Source organism: Salmo salar, chromosome ssa04 (assembly GCF_905237065.1).
Source record: "Salmo salar chromosome ssa04, Ssal_v3.1, whole genome shotgun sequence".
Classification (NCBI taxonomy): Eukaryota; Metazoa; Chordata; class Actinopteri; order Salmoniformes; family Salmonidae; genus Salmo; species Salmo salar.
This window is the reverse complement of record NC_059445.1, coordinates 61,566,224-61,590,670: the sequence shown is the minus strand read 5'-3', so window position 1 is coordinate 61,590,670 and position 24,447 is coordinate 61,566,224. Positions and strand designations below refer to the sequence as shown.

Genomic DNA, 24,447 nt, shown 5'->3' with positions numbered 1-24,447 from the left:
AGGTAACACAATAACGGGCATTGCGTTTGGCTGGATAGTAGTCATTTGTGATTGGTCATTCTATCTACTTCCGTATTCAGTAGCCTATCCACGTAAGTCTTCATCCAGCTGTGTGTAATACGTTTCCTGATTTGTTGAAGCGACTAGTAGTACATTTTGAAAATCCTTGTTGAGCAAAGCAAAGATTGTACAAATATTTGTTTTTAATCATCTAGCTAGTTTGAATACGTTTTTATGGCTGGATCATGGGTATGTAACGTCAGTTATAAGTTTCACTAACTTGCATGAATAGGTTAAAAAACAGAGAAAGCTGGACTAAGCTAGCGCCACGAATACAGATGTGTGTTAACGTCTATGGTCGGACGGTGTTACGTAGCTAGCAGGCTGTTTTGCAAAAGCGTTGCTGGTAGGCAAAACCTATCTTGTTCATGCATTCGCTTGGCTATTGAAGCAGTAACGTTATGCGTTGGCAGTTTATATACATTCTTTAAAACAGAGTTTGTAGACCGTAGCTAGCTAGGTATGAAAAAACAGGAAGTCCAGCCTGTTTGTAACGTTAATTGGCATTTAGCTATCTGCAATGACAATGGTAATGAAGATATTAAATGATTGGACATAGGCCAGGTGTGTTAAATTCATTTTGTCCGAGGGCCGCATTCGGTTTTCAACGAAAATGTGTTATTTTTCCTCACCCTCAACATTTGCAACAACAACAAAAAAGTCCTCTTCCGATGCTCCCTGACTGTCTAGCTTTCATTTTGGTGATTTTATCATTTATAGTTTACACAGTTCGATTTGGTTTTAGTCATTTGAAGGTATATTCATCCTCCCCTTTAGTTATTATTATAACCCCCACCCCCTTTAATTATTATTTATGTTTTACTCAACCCAACCGCGGGCTGGATTGGACCCTCTCGCAGGCCATATGTTTGACACACCTGACCTATGCTATGGGCTGCCAATAGAAAACATGGCTGGCTAATTTGTCAAATTGGATATTGCCCAATTACCATTGCAGCCAAAACATTAAAATGTGTGTGTGAGAGAGAGAGAGAGAGAGAGAGAGAGAGAGAGAGAGTGAGTTTGAATGTAAGTCTGGTGTGTAAATAATTAACTTGCCCATTAACCCATACATATTTTGAAATGTAACTGAATCTGACTCTCTTCACTGTGCCTTTAGGGACCAAGCAAAGCCTTCCTGCAACGCAGGAAGAAGAGGGCCAGCAGCAGACGCTGGGCTGTTATGAGTAAAAGGCTCCAAGAAACACCTAAGCCCATCATCACACCTGCAATCACACAGTGAGTCAATCTATGGCTGTCATCACTGCAACATTTTAGTTCATACAGTAGAGTTGTTGTTGACTGACAACCCTTATTAGTCTAGCCTAGTTGTCCTTCTATTGTTGCCTACAATGTCAACATGAATCTATGGATGGCTGAATGATCATGCACAGGAGGGAGGCCAACCCTTTCCTCAACTCTCTTAACACTTATTATTCTGTGTGTATTTTCTTTAGACTTGGAAATTGTGACCCAATCACCCAAACCAGTCCAGTTCCTTTGCTAGGTGTCAGAGGGTTGCTGCTGGCATTTGGAAGAGTATGCCAAATCTGGAGGAACTGCCTGAGCCAGGTAGGTTTCTACAGCATGGCTATGTTTGTAACAGGGCTGTTTTGGTTGAGGGAAATGTTATGTTAGATTTCATTCCCAAACACTTGCCTATATGATTCACTCTATATGTCAGTGACCACATTTCCATCCACAGGTTTTATGCGAGTAAAGTCATACTGTGTTAAAAAAAAAAAAAATTTAAATCACAACAGCTGTGATGGAAACAGGAAGTTTCGGTAAAATTGTATATATGCCGACAGATAATTTGTTCGTTCGATATGGTGGGATCTTTTGTGTTTGTAAAATTAATTATGTGAGAAATTGCGGCGGAAGTGTTTTTTTATGCGCATCATATCACAAGTTGGTAAACTTGGAGTCACGTGATGATATGGTATGTGATCCTCCCACTATGACTTGGGGAAACCATGCAGTTTATTAGGCTACAGATGAAATAATTTATGATGAACTTCACAGGGTGGTGAAAGTGCACAGTGATCTTGATTCTCCTTTCCAATAAATATCGAGGATCCTATTCTGGTGACATGATGATCGATGCTTGACTGCCGTTTGACAAATATAAATATATTCTTATCCATAATAATCTTATCATACCCGCACAGCCTAACCGCACTGTATCTGTGAGCTGTTGGCTAGAGCGCACGTGCCAAGACCAGAGTAAGCACATTTGCTATTTAACGCAACTATCTGTAGAGTTGAAAATGCAATGGAAACACATTGAACTTTCGATTTTTATTCGGTACATGAAATCTTAAGCGAAAAAGTTAATTTTGTGGGCACTGCGTCATCACTCACTGATTTTTATCCGCACTAAGTCAGTTTGGTGGAGAAACTCCACTGCTGGGAAAATGCGCATATTTTCTTTATGCAGATTTCAGAATATTCGCATGAAAATCTGTTACCAATGGCGACGGTGCATAAAGATGGAGGAATTCAGATATTACGTCATTGTAACGGAAAGAAATGTACTGCGAACTTAGCAAACAAGGCATTTATGGTGAGTACATGGGGACTGCCATCTTTATGCACCTTCGCCATTGGATGGAAACCTTGCTACTGACCCAATTTCTACTTCCATCTATCTATTGCAGTCATTTGCTGGATTCTTGAAAACATTTTTCTTCTGGCGGGGGTATGCCAAACAATTAGAGACCCTCCAGAATCAAATGGCTGAGCTGCAGAGGGAGATGGATGCCTTGCATTCTGCTCTTCAGGTGAGACGACAACAATTACACTCAACTGAATGTACCTTATGGTGTGATCATGATGTGACAAACAGCCACATGCAGTACTACGTCACTAAAGCCTGTCTTATTTCAGCAGAGGGGTAACACTGCATGCCACTGCCATGGGACTGTGGCTGGTGGTTTAGTCCGTCCAATGTTCCCTACTCCTCCCCCTCTTCCGTTGGGCTGTGGGTCCAGTGCAGACCCTCTCCCTGCTCTCACACCACCAGCCCCACCACCTCCACCACCACCTCCTCCTCCCCCCCCATCTACCACTTTTCTGCAACCCTACATCCCTAAAAAAAGAGTGGCCTCCAATGCTCAACAGGTAAGAACTTAACTCGCCGTTCATTCTTTTTAATTTGGTGCTCATATATCGATTTCAGTCTCATCTCTCTTATGATCTGACCTCTGTCTGTCACTTAGAGCTCCAAGGAGAAGCAGGACATACTGGTGGCCGTGACCCTCAAGGATTTACAGACTGTTAAACTGAGAAAGGTCGTTGTCAGCAGTGTGAAATCAAAGGTAAGCAAGGCATATCCTTAGCCTACTCAAAGTAATGAGTGCTTCCACCTGTCCAAAATGTAAGCTCCACAGGACACTCCCACATAGCATGCAGTATTGTGCCTGCTTCTCTTGCATTTCCAGCATAAACGTGTGCAACAAGGCCATTGTATGACAATGGGTCTGTCTCTATTTCAGAGGACTCCAGAGAAGATACGTACCCCTCTGGTCACTGTGGCAGACCTGCAGAATGTCCGTCTGAAACGATCCCACTGCCAACTGCTCCCTAAGCTCCCCAAATGCCTTAGCGCTGGCAGGTAAACCTATCCCCTATTTCTTAATCTGCTGCCATTGTTTTGTGACCAGGAGATTATCAGTGTTCTCCATCATCGTCCTGGGGATCCACCACATGTTGTGCAGGATTTTGTTCCAGGCCAATACTGATAATAATTTGAATCATGTTTTTCAGTGTTTATCAGGCCTGGAATAAAAGCCTGCACACCTGGACGAGAATTGAAGAACGGCTTATGAAATATTTTGTTTTCTTTATTGGATTTATGTTGTCTTACTGTGGAGATGATCAAATGTTATTTCCCACTCTAGAACACCTTCTAAAAACCCCATGAGTTTGCGTACACAGCTGAAGAGGGTTCAAATCAATAGGTAATGCGTTTCAACACTCAAGTGCTTTATTCTAGGGTTCTTGTGTTACCTGAAAATAGGAAGTCAAAGGACTATAATCAAGTGAGAGATCAGTCTGACTTTTTTCTCTCTACTCTTTAGGAGTCCTGGTGGTACTCCTCTGTTTGACAAGGAGAATATGGAGGCAGGCACTGGCCTCACCCCCATCATGACTCAGGCTCTGCAACGCAAGTTCCAGGTAGGTCACTCACTCCACTCGGGGCACCACAACTTTACAGAACCCATGTGCATGAATGTATGGTTATAAAGGTGTGTCCCCTTTTTCACTACTTTTGTTATTCCCTCAGAGTGCTTTACCACGAGGACCGTCTCCAAAGGCAAAGAATTGCAATGGAAGCTTTGATAATCAAAACTGAGACATTTGTTGATAAATACACAGATGTTGATCCAGACGAGTTGAAATGTAACAGTGAAAAGCAGCTGTCCTGATTTTTTTTAAAGTGAGTGTTGTATGCAAGCTATGGATGTAACTATTGGCGCAATGCACATTTACTAGCGCATTCTGCTTTCCTTTGCTGGATGGGTTACATAATGCTTTCCATTGCTGAATGGTTTATTAAGTGCTAGGGAGGTTGAGGATGAAAAGAGAAAACACTTGTGTCTTGAATCACTTTTAAAATGAACATAAATTCTGAAAGCAAGCAGTTTCTGTGAAAGCTGCTTTTACAGAACAGTCCTGTCAATTCATTGAATGACAGATGAGGACTTGCCTTAACTGCCCCTCTGTATCAGACATAGGATTGGTCAATCCCGACACTGCTTCTTGGAACAGTGACATCAAGGAGGATGGTAAGTGAGCCATACTGAGATTTAAAAGGCAGTAGTTGAGATACTCTGTACATGTTGAGGAAACTCAATCTATGACGAGTTACTTCAACTGAGTGAGATGCATCAAATGTTTTTAACGTGGGTTCAGTTAGTCGTCATTTTATGAGGAAGTAAATGTATCTGAGGGACTTTGTTTGGAAATTGCTCATTGACTACATTTTTAGTCATTTAGCAGACACTCTTATCCAGAGCGACTTACAGTAGTGAATGCATACATTTCATTTCATGCATTATTTTATTTTTTATTTTTTTTGTACTGGCCCCCCGTGGGAATCGAACCCACAACCCTGGCGTTGCACACACCATGCTTGCGTTGCAAATACCATGCTCTACCAACTGAGCCACAGGGAAGACTAGAGACCCAATATGTTTGTGCCCCTATATTGTGTTTTGATCTTTGTTTATATAACTTTTTTCTAAAATCTTATTGCATGATATTTTAATTTGCTACTGTAACCAAATAAAATGTATTACATTTTTAACGTTTTTGTTTAAGATTGTATTTTTACCAATATTGTGCTTATAAGAATACAATTACATTTGTGAATTCCTAGACATGTTTTAGGTTTTATAATAATACTTTTTTTGACACAATTTCGGTATCCATAAAAGACGATACGTTTACCTGTTTTGGTTGCGGGATTTTTAAAAGGGGACACAGAAATGTCCCTTGTTTCTACACGGAACATTTTACTTGTGTTTGCGGAAAGTGGCCTTGTGCGCATATATTTATCTTCCCCATACTGATTTGTCCAGAAGAAATGGCGTTGCCCATGAGTTTGGGAGTGCTCCTAGAATCAGAAGTAATAGAGGATCCATTGTATAAAGACGAAGGTCTCTGTGTACTTGGTATATTCGGTAAGACTGCGATGCAACCCGGATCGCCAAAAGAGTTTCTAATCAACACGCTCGCGGACAAGCACATCTATCATCTCTTCGGACTGGATGAGACCGACAATCAGAACAGTGGAGGCTTGATTCAGGCGTACTACAGCCAAGAAAACCGCGTATTGTATCTGGTGCTTACTTCAGTTTGTGACAACAGACAGCTTTTGCGGGCGTGTGAATCTTTGAGTGCGGGCATCGGACACTCCGAGGCGCATGAATCGTGGAAAGGGGCGGATAAACAGCATTGTTTAGCATTGCTCTATCTCTTCTCCTTGTGCCATGTCCTGCTACTGGTCCATCCTACATGCTGTTTTGATGTCACCTATGACAGATTGTTCCGTGCTGTGGATGCACTTCGTCAGAAAACTCTGCCACTACTACGTGCTGCCATTAAGGATTCCAACATATCCAAAGAATGGAAGGTGAACTGCCGCCCCTGTCCCCCACGGCTCCTATTTGTATTCCAGATGAATGGAACCCTGAGAAGCTGTGGTGGAACTGGTTCAGATCCTTCTGGGGGAAATGCTGACAAGCCCAAGAAACACTCTCCACGAAGACGCCTACAGCATGCATTGGAGGACCAGGTATATCGCATTTTCCGGAAAAGTCGGGTCCTCACCAACCAGAGCAGTAATTGCTTGTTCACTGTCCCTGCTAACCAGGCGTTTGTGTATGTGGTGCCAGGGCCAGAGGAGGACCCAGTAGCAGCCGTGCTGGGCCAGCTGCGCTCCAACTGCGCCCTGCGGGAAAATGACACCAACACCGCAGTATCTGGACCCAGGCGCTATCAACAAATGCGTCTCTCTGCTAGACATCTATCCTTCAATGTAGAAAGCAGCAGCCTCTCAGGGGGGCAACTAGTGGACTGTAGTCTGAAGGAGTTCCTATGGCAGCATGTCGAACTGGTGTTGACCAAGAAAGGCTTTGACGACAGCGTCGGTCGCAATCCACAGCCTTCCCATTTTGAGCTTCCAACGTACTCCAAGTGGGCCCAAGTGGCCTACAGGCTGCATCAGGTTATGATAGCCAACACAGATGAGGAAAGTGCTGAGCTATCCGTCGAAGTGCAGAGTCAGCTTAAAGTGTTGGAGGGTTTCCTGGACGCGGATGCCAAGTTCTCTGAGAACCGCTGTCAGAAAGCCCTGCCGCTGGCACATAGCACCTACCAGTCCAACCTTCCCCATAACTATACCACCACGGTGCACAAAAACCAACTGACACAAGCACTTCGGGTCTATAGTCAGCATGCACGCGGAGTAGCTTTTCAGCGCTATGCCTTGCAGTTGCATGAGGACTGCTACAAGTTCTGGAGTAATGGGCATCAGCTATGTGAAGAGCGCAGTCTGACGGACCAACACTGTGTGCACAAGTTTCACCTGCTGCCCCGGCCAGGTAAAGCCTCAATCACTACCATACAGAAAATTAGAAATTATAGTATTTTCCATATTTAAAACTCATAACAGGTATCAACATAGTTGGTAAATCGGTGTATCTCAGAATATCAATTTTGAAATATATTGTTATTATGGCTAACTGTCTTCTATGCTACTGTATCTGCAGGTGAGAAGCCAGAGATGGACCACAACCCACCCATCCTCAACCACAACAGCAGGGGGCGTTCCACTGGCTCGTGTAACTGTGGCCGGAAGCAAGCCCCTCGTGAGGACCCCTTTGCCATCCAAGCTGCCAACTATGACTTCTACCAAGTTAGTATCTATCATTTTTTTATGCAGAACTTTCTCCTAAAGCGGTATCCACACCCATTGGGTTTAGTGAACATAATAAAGTGGCCATTTCCAGAAAAGCCAAAGGCTGGGCCTAAAATAGTGTGAGATCATATAAAACATTTAGTAGTGATTCCTATGTGGGGGAAGAAAAAAAATTGAACAAATTAGTTGGTCTGGTGTGTGTAACGTGGAGCATCCAGATGCTGCACTTGATGCATTCATGACATTGTTTCTTCCAGTTATTGATAAGCCTGGACTTATTAAGAAACTGACTGTTTGAATTGATGAGGAATTGGAATACTGTATGGTTGAGAGAGGAAGCAAAAGGAGTGGCTAATAAGTCTAGCTGCACATCTGATTGGCAAACTCACTGTAAATTGAGAAATTGTGACTGAACAAAAAGAAACTACAAAACTAAGACAAATAATATAAAGTATGATGGAAAAAAGCTTTGGAGTACATTAAATTATGGACAGAGACTAATTCATCTCCACATTTTATTGAAACAGAAGGCTCAGTCATCACAAAACCTATTGATATTGGCAATTATTTTAATGACTATTTAATTGCCAAAGTGGGCAAACTCAGGCGTGAAATGCCAACAACAAACTGTGAGACATCATATTCATGCATAAAAAAATGTAATAATTAAAGGAAAGCATTGTAATTTTGAATTCTGTAAATATAGTGTGGGGAAAGTATTTTTGTCCATCAGTAATGACAAACCACCTGGTATTGACATCTTAGATGGAAAGCTACTGACAATGTTAGAGGACTATATTGTCACTCCACATTTTGTTACAGCCCTATTCTAAAATTAATTATTTTTCCCCCTCATCAATCTACACACAATACCCCATGATGACATACTGAAAACAGTTTTTTTTTTTTTTTTTTTAAGTATTCAGACCCTTTGCTAGGAGACTGGAAATTGAGCTCAGGTGCATCCTATTTCCATTGATCATCCTTGAGATGTTTTTACAACTTGATTGGAGTCCATCTGTGTTAAATGCAATTTATTGGACATGATTTGTAAAAGCACACACCTGTCTATAAGATCCCACAGTTGGCAGTACATGTCAGAGCAAAAACCAAGCCATGAGGTCGAAGGAATTGTCCGTAGAGCTCCGAGACAGGATTGTGTCGAGGCGCAGATCTGGGGAAAGGTACCAAAACATTTCTGCAGCATTGAAGGTCCAAGAAGTTTGGAACCACCCAGACTCTTCCTAGAGCTGGCCGTCCGGCCAAACTGAGCAATCGGAGAAAAAGGTGACCAAGAACATATGGAGACAGGTGTGTGCCTTTCCAAATCCTGTCCAAACAATTGAATTTACCATCGGTGGACTCCAATCAAGTAGTAGAAACATCTCAAGGATGATCAATGGAAACATGATGCACCTCAGCTCAATTTTGAGTCTCATAGCAAAGGGTCTGAATACTCATGTAAATAAGGTATTTCTGTTTTTTATATTTAATACATTTGCAAAAAAATCAAACAGTTTTTGCTTTGTCATTATGGGGTGTTGTGTGTAGATTGAGGGGAAAAATATACATAATCCATTTTAGAACAAGGCTATTGCGTAACAAAATGTGGAAACGGTGAAGGGGTCTGAATACTTTCCGAATGCACTGTATATGTATGTACAGTTGCGTGTCAGCAATGTGTGTAACTGTCATAAGAACCATTCTTTTGTTTGTAGTTCAGTCCTTGAGCTGTTCTTGTCTATTGCTGTTCTGTATTATGTTGTGTTTTGTGTGGACCCCAGGAAGAGTAGCTGCTGCTTCAGTAATGGGGATTGGATTAAAATACTAAAGTACTATATCCACCAACAGATCTCTGCAGACAGCCTGGTCTCATAGACTAGACGTAACATACTAAATATAAGACCGGGACTCTCAAATTAGTATGATATGTTACGTTTGGTATGGTTATATGAGCCAGATGGTTACTTAAGGAAAAAACGAAAGTAAGGTGGTTGCTCATGGGTGTACATATAATGCGAATGTCTGGCAAACCAAAGGTTGTGAGTTTGAATCTCATTATACAACGCTAGCATTTTAGCTAATTACCAACTTTTCAACTACTTGACACCTACTTAGCGTGTTGGCTAACCCTTAACCCTAGTCTAGCTAACGTTAGCCAGCTAGCTAACGTTAGCCACCTAGCTAGAATTCCTAACATATGTTTTTAAATTCGTCACATATTGTACATTTCCCACATTTTTTACATATAATATTAATTGTTATTTCTATCATAAGAAATGAGCGATGGACATCCACAAATTAGTACATACCATACGAAACCTAACAATTCATACTAAATGGAGTGTCGCCGATTTTTACGTACCAGCATAACCCCCAACTATACCTTAGTCTTTTCACTTTATCTCACCCTGTTGCCCTGTAGATGCTTGAAGAGAAATGCTGCGGAATGCTGGAGAGGATCGACTTTCCTGTTTTCCAGCCGAGCACCCCAGACCCAGCCCCGGCCTGCGAAGAAGCACCCAGGTCCCCTGAGGTGGCAGCCCCAGTCCTATCGTCAGGGTCAGAGCCATCAGAGGCGGAGAAGCTGAAGGAGAGTATACCAGCATCCCACACCCCTGGGGAGAGCACCAGCCTCAGCCTGGCCCTCAGCCTGGGTCAGTCCACTGACAGCCTGGGGCCCTATGGAGACGCTGGGGGAGGCGAGGGCCAGGAGAAGAGGCCCGGCCTGGTAAACCGCCAGGCCTCCACCGTCGAGTACCTCCCAGGCATGCTCCACTCAGGCTGCCCCAAAGGCCTGCTGCCCAAGTTCTCTAGCTGGTCGCTGGTCAAGCTGGGCCCCGCCAAGGCCTACAACCCCCACACTGGCCTGGAGCAGCCGGGCTTCCTGCCTGGCTCCTCCTTCCTCCTGCCCTGGGACGTAGTGATTCGCTCCCGCTCCGAAGATGAAGTGGGCCTAAATGAGCCCCTGGATGGGGGACCCTCTTCCTGGCCAGCCCCCAACAAAGCCCTAGTGGGAAAGCGGGGGAGCGCAGGGGGCCTTGGTAGGGGACGCAGGCGAGATGACGTAGCCCGGGCTTTCGTGGGCTTTGAGTACGAGGACAGTAGGGGCCGGCGTTTCCTTAGCTCAGGGCCTGATAAAGTGGTGAAGGTGCTGGGGCCTGGAGGGGCAAAAGAGCCGGCCACCAGGGCCCTGAACACAGACATGCCCCTGTACATCCCTTCTCCAGCCCAGGGGCGCGGCTTGAAGCACCACTATGCCCAGCTGGCGCGTCTCTACATTGTTGTACCTGACGCCCACCTGGAGATAACGCTTAACCCACAGGTACACTTGCCTGGCCTTCATTTACCTGTCAACTGGTGTTTGTCACAAGTTAATTATTATCATGTTTTCCTCATCTATAAGTAAATTCCTCACTTCTCATGTTTTCCTGGTGACAAACACCAGTTATGCTAAACTCTCAATGCAGTTAGAACTGGACTCATTTTGAGTTGTTAGTATAGTAACAGGCTGTGTCGACTGGAGATTTTTTGTTGCTGCAAATAGTCCCTTTGTTGATTGAGATGTAATGCTTGATTAATGTTGACTGTAAAACACTGCCCCTTTTTCTTCTTAGGTCCAACTGGGCTCTCCTCCCTGTTCAGTGTTCCATCCAGAGCAGACGGAGCTGGTGCTGCCCCCTGATGGCCTGTGGGTCCTACGTTTCCCCTACTCCTACGTCACAGACCGTGGCCCATGTTACCCACCTAAAGACAACCAGCCCCTGGCCAACTACAAGGTCCTCAGAGGCATCTTGCGTGCCAACACTGCCAGCCCCCTTCCACCACAGTAACCCCCACTCATAACATTGCACCGCAAAGTGTCTCACTTACTTGCAAGGTTATTGTAAAAATGACTGTGTTGGTTGGACTGTGACCTCTTGCCTGGTGTTTTTATCCCCTAACAAATTATTTTGAGTCAAATGGAATTGGACTGGATTAGTTTATTATGAATGGCAATCTCTTAAAATAAAAAAGTGTTGGTCTGCGCACAACTGCATCTCCACTTGGATATATTCAAATTGAAGATATTGCTCTCTCTACTCTGTTGTTCATGTAAACCGTCTATTAAGGAAAGAATAAATGGCATCTTATGGATGATCTTGTTTATTGGCTTTATTCACTGTTATTGTGCACACTCAATCCAGCCTGTATAGAGGCTTATTTTGAGTTTGACTTTAGTATGATCATTATTCAGTCAACCATTGCTCGCCTTAAGTAGAGTAGCTCATGATAAGCTGTAGACCACACTATCTACCTAGAAAGTTTTCATCTGTATTTTTCGTAGCTGTTTACATACCACCAGACTGAGGCTGGCACTAAGACAGCATTGAAAGAGCTGTAACCAAGAAAACGCTCACCCGGAGGCGGCGCTCCTAGTAGCCGGGGACTTTAATGCAGGGAAACTTAAATCCGTTTTACCAAATTTCTATCCGCGTGTTAAATGTGCAACCAGAGAGGGAAAAAATTCTAGACCACCTTTACTCCACACATAGAGATGTGTACAAAGCGCTCCCTCGCCCTCCATTTGGCAAATCTGACCATAACTCTATCCTCCTGATTCCTGCTTACAAGCAAAAATTAAAGCAGGAAGCACCATTGACTCGGTCTATAAAAAGTGGTCAGATGAAGCAGATGCTAAACTACAGGACTGTTTTGCTTGCAAAGACTGGAATATGTTCCGGGATTCCTCCGATGGCATTGAAGAGTACGCCACATCAGTCATTGGCTTCATCAATAAGTGCACCGATCGTCCCCAAAGTGACTGTACGTACATACTAGATGTTGACCGATTTTTAAGATTTTTCAACGCCGATCCCGATTATTGGAGGACCAAAAAAAGCTGATACCAATTAATCGGCTGATTATATATATATATTTGTAATAAATAACAATTACAACAATACTGAATGAACAATGAACTTTTATTTTAACTTAATACAATACATAAAATCAATTTAGTCTCAAATAAATAATGAAACATGTTCAATTTGGTATAAATAATGCAAAAAGACAGTGTTGGAGAAGTAAACGTGAAATATGTGCCATGTAAAAAAGCTACTGTTTAAGAACATGAGAACATATGAAAGCCGGTGGTTCCTTTTAACATGAGTCTTCAATATTCCCAGTTAAGAAGTTTTAGGTTGTAGTTATTATAGGAATTATAGGACTATTTCTCTCTATACCATTTGTATTTCATATACCTTTGACTGTTGGATGATCTAATAGGCACTTTAGTATTGCCAGCCTAATCTCGGGAGTTGATAGTCTTGAAGTCATAAACAGCATTGCTAAGAGCTGCTGTTTGAATGAATGCTTACGAGCCTGCTGCTGCCTACCACCACTGTCAGACTGCTCTACCAAATATCAAATCATATACTTAATTATAATATACTGCTCAAAAAAATAAAGGGAACACTTAAACAACACAATGTAACTCCAAGTCAATCACACTTCTGTGAAATCAAACTGTCCACTTAGGAAGCAACACTGTTTGACAAATTTCACATGCTGTTGTGCAAATGGAATAGAAAACAGGTGGAAATTATAGGCAATTAGCAAGACACCCCCAATAAAGGAGTGGTTCTGCAGGTGGTGACCACAGACCACTTCTCAGTTCCTATGCTTCCTGACTGATGTTTTGGTCACTTTTGAATGCTGACGGTGCTTTCACTCTAGTGGTAGCATGAGACGGAGTCTACAACCCACACAAGTGGCTCAGGTAGTGCAGCTCATCCAGGATGGCACATCAATACGAGCTGTGGCAAGAAGGTTTGCTGTGTCTGTCAGCGTAGTGTCCAGAGCATGAAGGCGCTACCAGGAGACAGGCCAGTACATCAGGAGACGTGGAGGAGGCCGTAGGAGGGCAACAACCCAGCAGCAGGACCGCTACCTCCGCCTTTGTGCAAGGAGGAGCAGGAGGAGCACTGCCAGAGCCCTGCAAAATGACCTCCAGCAGGCCACAAATGTGCAGGTGTCTGCTCAAACGGTCAGAAACAGACTCCATGAGGGTGGTATGAGGGCCCGATGTCCACAGTTGGGGGTTGTGCTTACAGCCCAACACCGTGCAGGACGTTTGGCATTTGCCAGAGAACACCAAGATTGGCAAATTCGCCACTGGCGCCCTGTGCTCTTCACAGATGAAAGCAGGTTCACACTGAGCACATGTGACAGACGTGACAGAGTCTGGAGACGCCGTGGAGAACGTTCTACTGCCTGCAACATCCTCCAGCATGACCGGTTTGGCGGTGGGTCAGTCATGGTGTGGGGTGGCATTTCTTTGGGGGGCTGCACAGCCCTCCATGTGCTCGCCAGAGGTAGCCTGACTGCCATTAGGTAGCGAGATGAGATCCTCAGACCCCTTGTGAGACCATATGCTGGTGCGGTTGGCCCTGGGTTCCTCCTAATGCAAGACAATGCTAGACCTCATGTGGCTGGAGTGTGTCAGCAGTTCCTGCAAGAGGAAGGCATTGATGCTATGGACTGGCCCGCCCGTTACCCAGACCTGAATCCAATTGAGCACATCTGGGACATCATGTCTCGCTCCATCCACCAACGCCACGTTGCACCACAGACTGTCCAGGAGTTGGCGGATGCTTTAGTCCAGGTCTGGGAGGAGATCCCTCAGGAGACTATCCGCCACCTCATCCGTTTTAGGACCAATATTGTTTTCACTATATATTTTACCTCTTGGGGATGTCATTCGAAAACATAATGTTAAATTTCACTGCTATGCGGACGACACACAGCTGTACATTTCAATGAAACATGGTGAAGCCCCAAAATTGCCCTCGCTAGAAGCCTGTGTTTCAGACATAAAGAAGTGGATGGCTGCAAACTTTCTACTTTTAAACTCGGACAAAACAGAGATGCTTGTTCTAGGTCCCAAGAAACAAAGAGATCTTCTGTTGAATCTGACAATTAATCTGGATGGTTGTACAGTCGTCTCAAATAAAACTGTGAAGGACCTCGGCGTTACTCTGGACCCTGATCTCTCTTTTGAAGAACATATCAAGACTGTTTCAAGGACAGCTTTTTTCCATCTACGTAACATTGCAAAAATCAGAAATTTTCTGTCCAAAAATGACGCAGAAAAATTAATCCATGCTTTTGTTACTTCTAGGCTGGACTACTGCAATGCTCTACTTTCCGGCTACCCGGATAAAGCACTAAATAAACTTCAGTTAGTGCTAAATACGGCTGCTAGAATCCTGACTAGAACCAAAAAATTTGATCATATTACTCCAGTGCTAGCCTGACTACACTGGCTTCCTGTTAAGGCAAGGGCTGATTTCAAGGTTTTACTGCTAACCTACAAAGCATTACATGGGCTTGCTCCTACCTATCTTTCCGATTTGGTCCTGCCGTACATACCTACACGTACGCTACGGTCACAAGACGCAGGCCTCCTAATTGTCCCTAGAATTTCTAAGCAAACGGCTGGAGGTAGGGCTTTCTCCTATAGAGCTCCATTTTTATGGAATGGTCTGCCTACCAATGTGAGAGACGCAGACTCAGTCTCAACCTTTAAGTCTTTACTGAAGACTTATCTCTTCAGTAGGTCCTATGATTAAGTATAGTCTGGCCCAGGAGTGTGAAGGTGAACGGAAAGGCTGGAGCAACGAACCGCCCTTGCTGTCTCTGCCTTGCCGGTTCCCCTCTTTCCACTGGGATTCTCTGCCTCTAACCCTTTTACAGGGGCTGAGTCACTGGCCTACTGGTGTTCTTCCATGCCGTCCATGGGAGGGGTGCGTCACTTGAGTGGGTTGAGTCACTGACGTGGTCTTCCTGTCTGGGTTGGCGCCCCCCCTTGGGTTGTGCCATGGCGGAGATCGTTGTGGGCTATACTCGGCCTTGTCTTAGGACGGTAAGTTGGTGGTTGGAGACATCCCTCTAGTGGTGTGGGGGCTGTGCTTTGGCAAAGTGGGTGGGGTTATATCCTGCCTGTTTGGCCCTGTCCGGGGTATCATCGGATGGGGCCACAGTGTCTTCTGATCCCTCCTGTCTCAGCCTCCAGTATTTATGCTGCAGTAGTTTATGTGTCGGGGGGCTAGGGTCAGTCTGTTACATCTGGAGTATTTCTCTTGTCTTATCTGGTGTCCTGTGTGAATTTAAATATGCTCTCTCTAATTCTCTCTTTCTCTCTTTCTGTCTTTCTTTCGGAGGACCTGAGCCCTAGGACCATGCCTCAGGACTACCTGGTATGATGACTCCTTGCTGTCCCCAGTCCACCTGGCCGTGCTGCTGCTCCAGTTTCAACTGTTCTGCCTGCGGCTATGGAACCCTGACCTGTTCACCGGACGTGCTTGTTGCACCCTCGACAACTACTATGATTATTATTATTTGACCCTGCTGGTCATTTATGAACATTTTAACATTTTGACCATGTTCTGTTATAATATCCACCCTGCACAGCCAGAAGAGGACTGGCCACCCCTCATAGCCTGGTTCCTCTCTAGGTTTCTTCCTAGGTTTTTGGCCTTTCTAGGGAGTTTTTCCTAGGGAGTTTTTCCTAGCCACCGTGCTTCTTTCACATGCTTTGCTTGCTGTTTGGGGTTTTAGGCTGGGTTTCTGTACAGCACTTTGAGAATATCAGCTGATGTACGAAGGGCTATATAAAAATTAATTTGATTTGAAATTTGATTTGATCAGGAGCATGCCCAGGCGTTGTAGGGAGGTCATACAGGCACGTGGGGGCCACACACACTACTGAGCCTCATTTTGACTTGTTTTAAGGACATTACATCAAAGTTGGATCAGCCTGTAGTGTGGTTTTCCACTTTAATTTTGAGTGTGACTCCAAATCCAGACCTCCATGGGTTGATAAATTGGATTTCCATTGATTCTTTTTGTGTGATTTTGTTGTCAGCACATTCAACTATGTAAAGAAAAAAGTATTTAATAAGATTATTTCATTCATTCAGATCTAGGATGTGTTATTTTAGTGTTCCCTTTATTTTTTGGAGCAGTGTATAATAAATACACAGAAATACGAGCCTTTGGTCATTAATATGGTCAAATCCGGAAACTATCATTTTGAAAACAAAACGTTTATTCTTTCAGTGAAATACGGAACCATTCCGTATTTTATCGAAAGGGTGGCAACCCTAAGTCTAAATATGACTGTTACATTGCACAACCTTCAATGTTATGTCATAATTATATACAATTCTGGCAAATTAATTACGGTCTTTGTTAGGAAGAAATGGCCTTTCAACAGTTTGCAACGAGCCAGGCGGCCCAAACTGCTGCATATACCCTGACTCTGCATGCACTGAACGCAAGAGAAGTGACACAATTTCCCTAGTTAATATTGCGTGCTAATATAAATTGATTTTAACTACATATGCAGGTTTAAAAAAATATACTTGCGTATTGATTTTAAGAAAGGCATTGATGTTTATGGTTAGGTACATTATTGCAACGATTATGTTTTTTTCGCGAATGCTCTTTCGCAAAACAGAATGGAAGGAAGTGGGGATTTATTTGATCGCCTCCGAATTCTCAGAAGGCAGCCCACCCTTCTGCCCCTTTCTCTCTGCCTCCTCTTCACGCAAATCATGGGGATCTGGGCCTGTTCCCGAGAAAGCAGTATATCGTTCGCATCGGCCTTGTCAGACTCGTTAAAGGAAAAAAAGGATTCTGTTAGTCCGTGGTGAGTAATCGCAGTCCTGATGTCCAGAAGTTATTTTCGGTCATAAGAGACAGTAGCGGCAACATTATGTACAAAATAAGTTACAAACAACGCAAATAAATGAAAAAAAATGTTTGCCTTCTTCTCCCGCGCCATCTTACCATAAGATGGCGCCTCATCGACGGGGCTGCAGGTTGAGAGCTTCAAGTTTCTAGGTGTCCACATCTCCAACAAACTAACATGGTCCAAGCAAACCAAAACAGTCGTGATGAGGGCACGACAAAACCTATTTCCCCTCAGGAGACTGAAAAGATTTGGCATGGGTCCTCAGATCCTCAAAAGGTTCTACAGCTGCACCATTGAGAGCATCCTGACTGGTTGCATCACCGCCTGGTATGGCAACTGCTTGGCCTCCGACCGCAAGGCACTACAGAGGGTACTGCGAACGGCCCAGTACATCACTGGGGCCAAGCTTCCTGCCATCCAGGACTTTTATACCAGGCGGTGTCAGAGGAAGGCCCTAAAAATTGTCAAAGACTCCAGCCACCCTAGTCATAGACTGTTCTCTCTGCTACTGCACAGCAAGCGGTACCGGAGCGCCAAGTCTAGGTCCAAGAGGCTTCTAAACAGCTTCTTCCCCCAAGCCATAAGACTCCTAAACATCTAATCAAATGGCTACCCAGACTATTTGCATTGCCCTTTTACGCCGCTGCTAGTCTCTGTTGTTATCATCTATGCATAGTCACTTTAATAACTACCTACATGTACATATAACCTCAACTATCCGATGCCCCGCCACATTGTCTCTATACCAGTACCCCCCTGTATATAGTCTCGCTAAAAGTTAAAGTTGAAGATTGCCCATTATTTAGTTTTTGTAAGGACAATAAAAACTGAGGCAGTGGAAGAACCTATTAAAGTAAATACATTTTTTTTTTTAATGAAAAAAATATTTGTTTTTGCTAGTTAGTCTGCAAAGCGGCCTACTGTAGTCAGCTAAATCAACTGAGCAGCTTGCTAACTTTACACACTGTTTAGCTAAGTAAATTAACTGTCATCAGCTAGCTAACTTCCTATTATCTAGCTATCTTGATGGAATCATTGTAAATTAAAAACTCCTAATGCATTTGTAGATAACAGCTATGGAAAAGGGTGAAATTGCAGCTCCAGCTATCAGTAAAGGGAGAGTGTAGGCTACTGGAAAGGGCAGGTAATTTTGTGGGAGGACATGAAAATATTCTCCAGTTCCAGTCTCTAGAAGGGAAAACTTTGAGGGCAGAGAGATAATCGCAACATAATATTCAATGCTGTCTAATTTGAGTATGATGAAGCCTGTTTCTTTGTGACGTTTTCGGTCCTCAGATATGGAAAGCTGTGAAAGCCTGTTTGCAGATGAAGAGAGAGGTCCCAATGAATGTCCCAAGAGACTGACACCAAACCTACGCCATCGTGCATACATTTATTTTGTCCCCCCACACCAAACGCGATCACGACACGCAGGTTAAAATATCGAAACAAACTCTGAACCAATTACATTAATTTGGGGACTGTCTCAACTTCCACCGAAGTCGGTTCCTCTCCTTGTTCGGGCGGCGTTCGGCCTCTGGTGTCTAGCTACCTGTCCTTACCTGCCTATAACAAATTACAAAAACACTATTCGATGTGTATCATATTCAAAACTTTATAGCTTATTTTATTGTTTTTACTGTCTTCAAACTATAATTGCCCACCTCACCGTTCAGCTGTCGGGTATTTGAGCGGTAAATGCATCAGGGCATTGTATACATATACAGGCCTACGTGTCCGCTGTATGATATTTAAAAATATGTTCCCAAGACTGACATGCATTTCTTTAGACTTGTCTAAATACTGAGCACAAAATTAAAAACACAGTTCAAACTTAATTTAGCCAACAAAAAACTAACATATTTTGCATATTTAAAGAACTGGTTTAGATTATTTTAAGCCTACAATAATAATAATTACATACAATAATGATAAAACAAATGATAATGAATACGAAAATAAGTAAATTGTCCTTTTGGCCATGCCGACTTTCTTGTCTTTGTCCAGTACAATATTAAGACTTGTCCACGAGGACATTGCCCTTGTCACCTTTTCACTATACTCCTCTTCTAACTTTCGCTTTACTTTAATGAAAAAGGCCTCCATCTTCACAATTAACAGTAGCCTATGCCAGGGCTCCTGTCACTCGCTCTCTTCTCAGCAGCAGAGGTGAGCTACAAGCTTGCTCAGTTCTCATCACCTCACAGACATTAAATTAACAGAGGATGGGTCCAGTCAGTAAATACATTTTAATTGCACATACCCAAGACCAGTGTGGCAATTATATCAGACCCACCCAGATCCTAGACAAAAAGTTTGAATTTTCCCAGGTCGGATCTCGGAATTTCGGGTTCTGTTGGACCCGTGAAGCAGGGGCGAAAATCTCATATCAACTTTGGAGGGGACAATTACATTACATTTTCTCAAGACCAATTCCTGAGGGGGACACCAAAAGTAGTGCTGTAACACATAGCCTACATTGTAATATGGTAAATGTATATTGAGGAACCAAAGAAATAAGGTGTTTGCCGTACTCCTAACTACCGGTACCCACAACTACACAACTAATCACAACAGCAATACCATTGCCTTTAACAAATCTTAGTTCAGTCACCAGTTTAAGTTGAGAGTGGGGGTATCCATGGCATTTTCCAATTATGTTCCTATTTTACAAGTCAAAAAAATTGAGAACCTTTCATAATGTTGCCAAACAAAGACTCAACAAACTTACCTGAGACTCCCTGTCTCTGCCAGTCTGTCCCCAACTCTGCTGTCTGTGTGCCATCTGTTGCCTGCTCTGCCTAATGACATCATTGTGAAACATTTCCATTAGAATTTCATTTCTTTCTTATGAACATTTTATCAACTAGTCTGAGATATTAGGCTACTAGGGTTCTTACTTTGCGTTTTGGTGTACTGAAAAATACTCTGATGTCCGTCTTTTTTATTTTTCTGCCATTTTTCTACCTGGCTGGCTGGCTGGCTACACACACACACAGTGTGTAGGTTATTTACAGTAGGAGATGGGCTTATATCATCTTCTATCATTCTATTTGGGCTTCGATCTAAAAGGTAGCTAGCAAATGTGAAACGGATTAAAATGACAAGAGTTGACAGCTGTATGAGTTCACCATTTACACAACATATGCTGCAACCTTTTGTAATTTTAATAGTTTGTTTCATATTGGCTGGCTTCCAACAATAGCTGAATTTGCAAAGCTAGCGAGCGCCAATTCAGTTTCATTGGTGTTTGCTATAATCTTTGCTACCCGGGTTAAATAAAGGTGAAATAAAATAAATAAATAAAAGTTCCCTTGCGACAATTTAGCTTTTGCAACGAGACCATTAAATATATTTAAGACAATGGTAGAAGAGAGTGTAGTTCTGTTCAGTTTGGACTTCAGTTTATCGCTAACCTTATCACAGGGACTTTGAAGCACTAACTTACATCATCTGCATGCTGATCTTGGAATAAATTGACGATAGCAAAGATTCCATCTTTGACGACGCCACATAAATGGAATAGGTACTAGCTAGCTTAATAGTTAATATTTGCGCGCTAGCTCTGCATATTCAGCTAGTGTGTGTGCGCGATTGACTGGATTAACCTTACGTCAGTTACGTTCATTGAGTGCCTTTCAGACAGTAGACACAACCCCTCTGTTACCTTGCCAACTAAGGAACTGGCAGTGGATCAAACCATTGTGAGGCAAAGGGTGGGGCGTCGCAATCTTTTGAAACTTAAAAACGCGCTATTAAGTGTCTATAATCAGCACAATTGCTTTCATTGCGTATTATTAATATTATTTAAATTACATAGTTATGTTTCAGTGATATATTGGGGGGGACAAATCATATTTTTCCCAGGATGGGGGGGGTCGTGTGTCCCCCGTCCCCCCCGGGATTTCCGCCCCTGCCGTGAAGGCCTACAAGCTATAAAGTTTTGAATATGATACACATCGAATAGTGTTTTTGTTATAGGCAGGTACAGTGGCGGTTCTAGACCATTTCAACTGGGGGGGCCAAGCTGGGGCCAGTTGTACTGTTAGAGGGGCCAGTTACATTAGACGTTATTGTTGTCATATCGTTTTCTTCACTGCATTGCAGGCATTAGCAGGCAAAAGACCATGTTCATAATCATTAGTGTTCCGCGTTGCCACTGTCTAATAACTGATGTAAAAAAAGAATGATAGTAAAAATTTGTTATGTAAACATTATTTCATACTCCACATTTAGGGGGGCCACAAGGGGGTCCAAAATTGTTGTCACGGGGCACTGCCCCCCCCCCTAGAACCGCCCCTGGGCAGGTAAGGACATGTAAGGCCTAACTGTGGATCATTTGTCCAACGTCACTCATTTATTGATGGCAGTTGGAGTTTTGTTCTCTTTCTACTCTCAGATCTGTTTTTCCACGGGCCATTTTGTAACAGATCTGACTGTCCTCTGGTCCACTTGAAACAGATTTCTGTTAAAAAAAAATGAATGTATGCATATTGGGTTGGGTGAGAAAGTCACGGATCCATTTCTGAACAGGTCCAAAGGACCCGTGAAGACCTCTAAAATAGAGCAACAATGTACTGTTCATCTATGGGAACAACTGGAATAATTTTGCTAGCAACATTGCTAAAATGAATGAAATTAAATGAACCTCATAAAATGTTACCTGTAATGCTCATCTCCTGTAGCCTAATTGTCATCTCCTTATTTTCATAATGTACCTAAATTCCAAAGGTTGGGCTCCCGAGTGACGCAGCGGTCTAAGGCACTGCATCTCAGTGCAAGAGATGTCACTACAGTCCCTGGTTCAAATCCAGGCTGTATCACATCCGGCCGTGATTGGGAGCCCCATAGGGCAGCGCACAATTGGCTCAGCATCGTCTGGGTTTGGCCAGGGTAGTCCGTCATTGTAAAGAAAAACTTGTTCTTAACTGACTTGCCTAGTTAAATAAAGTTTACATTTAATATATATAATACTCTGTATCACTGACCCTGGATATTCTCGCGACTGGGTTAACATGGCCAATCGTTTAGGTCAATAATATGCATTGTGCTTTAACTAGCAAGTTGGTTATACATAGGTAGCTTACAAGGTTAGCTGACTTTTCTAAAAAACTAACCTCATTGTAGCTAGCTACTTGTCCCTCATGATACTTCAGAAACGTAAAAAGAAATATATTGATATGGCCAGCATTGTAGATAATTTCTCCCCACTTGCTGCAGTTTTAGCTCATCTCGAAATAACAGAGAAATGCTGTGAAAACCAGCGTGCTTGGAATAGTAACTGAAATATGGACACTGGCTGTAGGCCTATAACCTCTCACATGTAGCGTAATAGTAACTCCTGCAGAATTATGCAGTTCTTGCAGTGAAATTATACAACAAATGTTAATTTTGTCTCAGGAAAAGGAGCGGAGAAATATGATTGATTTATTTCAGCATCTCCTCTTGAGAAAATGCGAATATGCATGTAATGCGTTATCTTTTACACTGTTATGCAAGCAGACGGTATATATAAAATATGCACTCAAGACCCACTGAAGTCTTATCAGAAACGCGTTTTTTCGTTCTCGGCTTTTAATTTCCTTAAAACCAGTCAAACTGATGCCATTTGGACATTTCGCACAGGACCAATCTGTTTTGGAGTTATTGCGTTTTCTCCCCAGTCCTTACCGGTGTTAACTAGATTACTAATGCATTTTATCAGTATTCTAGTGACAGTATTCTAGTGACCACTACTTTATTTAGTCTTCTGGAGCAAGAAGTTATGAAATAAGATAAGCTGCATGTATCAAACTATAGTTGACAAACAAATGGCCTACCAAATGTCGGAAATTATAAGCATAAACTAAATTAGGGGTGAACGTAGCCAGTAGTAAATGAATTATTATTGTTGTGGATCGAACTGCACAGGTAGCCTACTCTTTTAAGTGATTTGTTTGACAATCAGATGAAAACATCACACAACCCCAATGATATGCGAAACTGAGCCTGCGCAGACCGAAAAAACAGTAAACAGGATATTTGTTTACATGCCACAGTATCCCGTCTTTAGTTTAGCATATTCCAGGCATTTTATCAGGGTTTCTCATAACCGGGATACAACATTTTTGAAGTTATTGTAAACGGGGTATGTTTGTCAACTCAAAAACACAATAATTTAGTATCCGAATAATAACGGAATATTGGTATGCATGTAAAGTGGTCACTGTTTCCGACCCCTCAAGCTGATTTCTGCCATGGAACTTGGTCATGGCTAGAAAGGGTGCCGCTTTTGTCGAATTAACGTCATATTTGACGTTTCATAGCAGGTTAGAATAATTTACGCATTAGGTTAAGATAATTAGGAAAGGGGTTATGGTTAGCTAAACACGCACATTTGACAAAAGCTGGATCCTTTCTAGCCATGATGAGGCTTATTTTTGGCTACTGGAACCCAAGCCACTGAATTATCAGATAAGGCACAGCATTACCCACTAGATGTCGCAGTTAACCAAGTTCTCGAGTGTGGTGTGAGAATTCTTTACATGGGTCCCTAACGGAAAGTAATTATTTCCCCTGCAAAAGTATATTTCCAATGCTTCGTATGTATATTTTGTCTTTCCTTAATTTTGTCCTTCAGTGCTGTATGTATGGCATAGTCATGCATGCATCCAGCTTTTATTATAATGCTTAAAATAAATATATTGTTCTGCAGGTACATGGTTTGCTCTAATCAAATGTTATTTGTCACATGCGCCAAATACAACAAGTGTAGACCTGACCGTGAAATGCTTACTTGCAAGCCCTTAACCAACAATGCAGTTCAAGAAATAGAGTTAACAAAATATTTACTAAATAAACACGATAAAATAACAATTACGAGGCTATATACAGGAGGGTGTCGGTACCAAGGCAATGTGCGGGGATACAGGTTAGTGATGTAATTTATACACGTAGGTAGGGGTAAAGTGACTACATAGATAATAAACAGCAAGTAGGAGAAGTGTAAAAACATACGCGTAATGTATGTAGACCTATTTGCTTTTCTACCATGACTGTAATTATGGACAATATTGAAATGTGTCCATGTTGTGTGGTAAATTGGTTAGCTAACGTTACTTACTGAGGCGCAAAGTGTGCAAGAGCTTCTGTTTATGACCGCCACTCATGTGGTTCACTACTGCGAAACGTACAGTAGGCACCTAACGTAGCGGGTGTAAAAGAAAGTAGGCACTTGATGCTC

The 24,447-nt window shown here is 42.8% G+C and overlaps 2 protein-coding genes across 4 annotated transcripts; both read left to right on the top strand.

Moving 5' to 3' along the window:
- The first annotated feature begins 100 nt into the window (after positions 1–100).
- LOC100380509 (Proline-rich protein 11) lies at positions 101–5,371 on the top strand. 3 transcript variants are annotated; one of them, XM_014197090.2, is made up of 10 exons: positions 101–249; positions 1,181–1,299; positions 1,518–1,632; positions 2,721–2,843; positions 2,950–3,183; positions 3,282–3,380; positions 3,558–3,676; positions 3,963–4,022; positions 4,143–4,239; positions 4,349–5,371. In XM_014197090.2, exons 1-10 carry the CDS (start codon positions 235–237, stop codon positions 4,415–4,417), a joined length of 1,050 nt encoding a protein of 349 aa, XP_014052565.1. In that variant the 5' UTR covers positions 101–234; the 3' UTR covers positions 4,418–5,371.
- A 196-nt stretch (positions 5,372–5,567) lies between these two features.
- Positions 5,568–11,623, top strand: LOC106603437 (protein SMG8). The gene is made up of 4 exons (XM_014197115.2): positions 5,568–7,169; positions 7,338–7,483; positions 9,912–10,811; positions 11,104–11,623. The coding sequence occupies exons 1-4, from the start codon at positions 5,651–5,653 to the stop codon at positions 11,317–11,319; spliced, it is 2,781 nt and encodes a 926-aa protein (XP_014052590.1). The 5' UTR covers positions 5,568–5,650; the 3' UTR covers positions 11,320–11,623.
- Positions 11,624–24,447: the final 12,824 nt, after the last annotated feature.

Bases quoted from the DNA above. Each gene is read 5' to 3' on its own strand.
- LOC100380509 (XM_014197090.2), top strand. The intron at 1,633-2,720 runs GTAGGTTTCTAC...TATCTATTGCAG, and splicing joins GGAGGAACTGCCTGAGCCAG to TCATTTGCTGGATTCTTGAA. The intron at 4,023-4,142 runs GTAATGCGTTTC...TCTACTCTTTAG, and splicing joins AAGAGGGTTCAAATCAATAG to GAGTCCTGGTGGTACTCCTC.
- LOC106603437 (XM_014197115.2), top strand. From the start codon at position 5,651: ATGGCGTTGCCCATGAGTTTGGGAGTGCTCCTAGAATCAGAAGTAATA. The intron at 7,170-7,337 runs GTAAAGCCTCAA...CTGTATCTGCAG, and splicing joins TCACCTGCTGCCCCGGCCAG to GTGAGAAGCCAGAGATGGAC. The intron at 10,812-11,103 runs GTACACTTGCCT...TTTTCTTCTTAG, and splicing joins AGATAACGCTTAACCCACAG to GTCCAACTGGGCTCTCCTCC.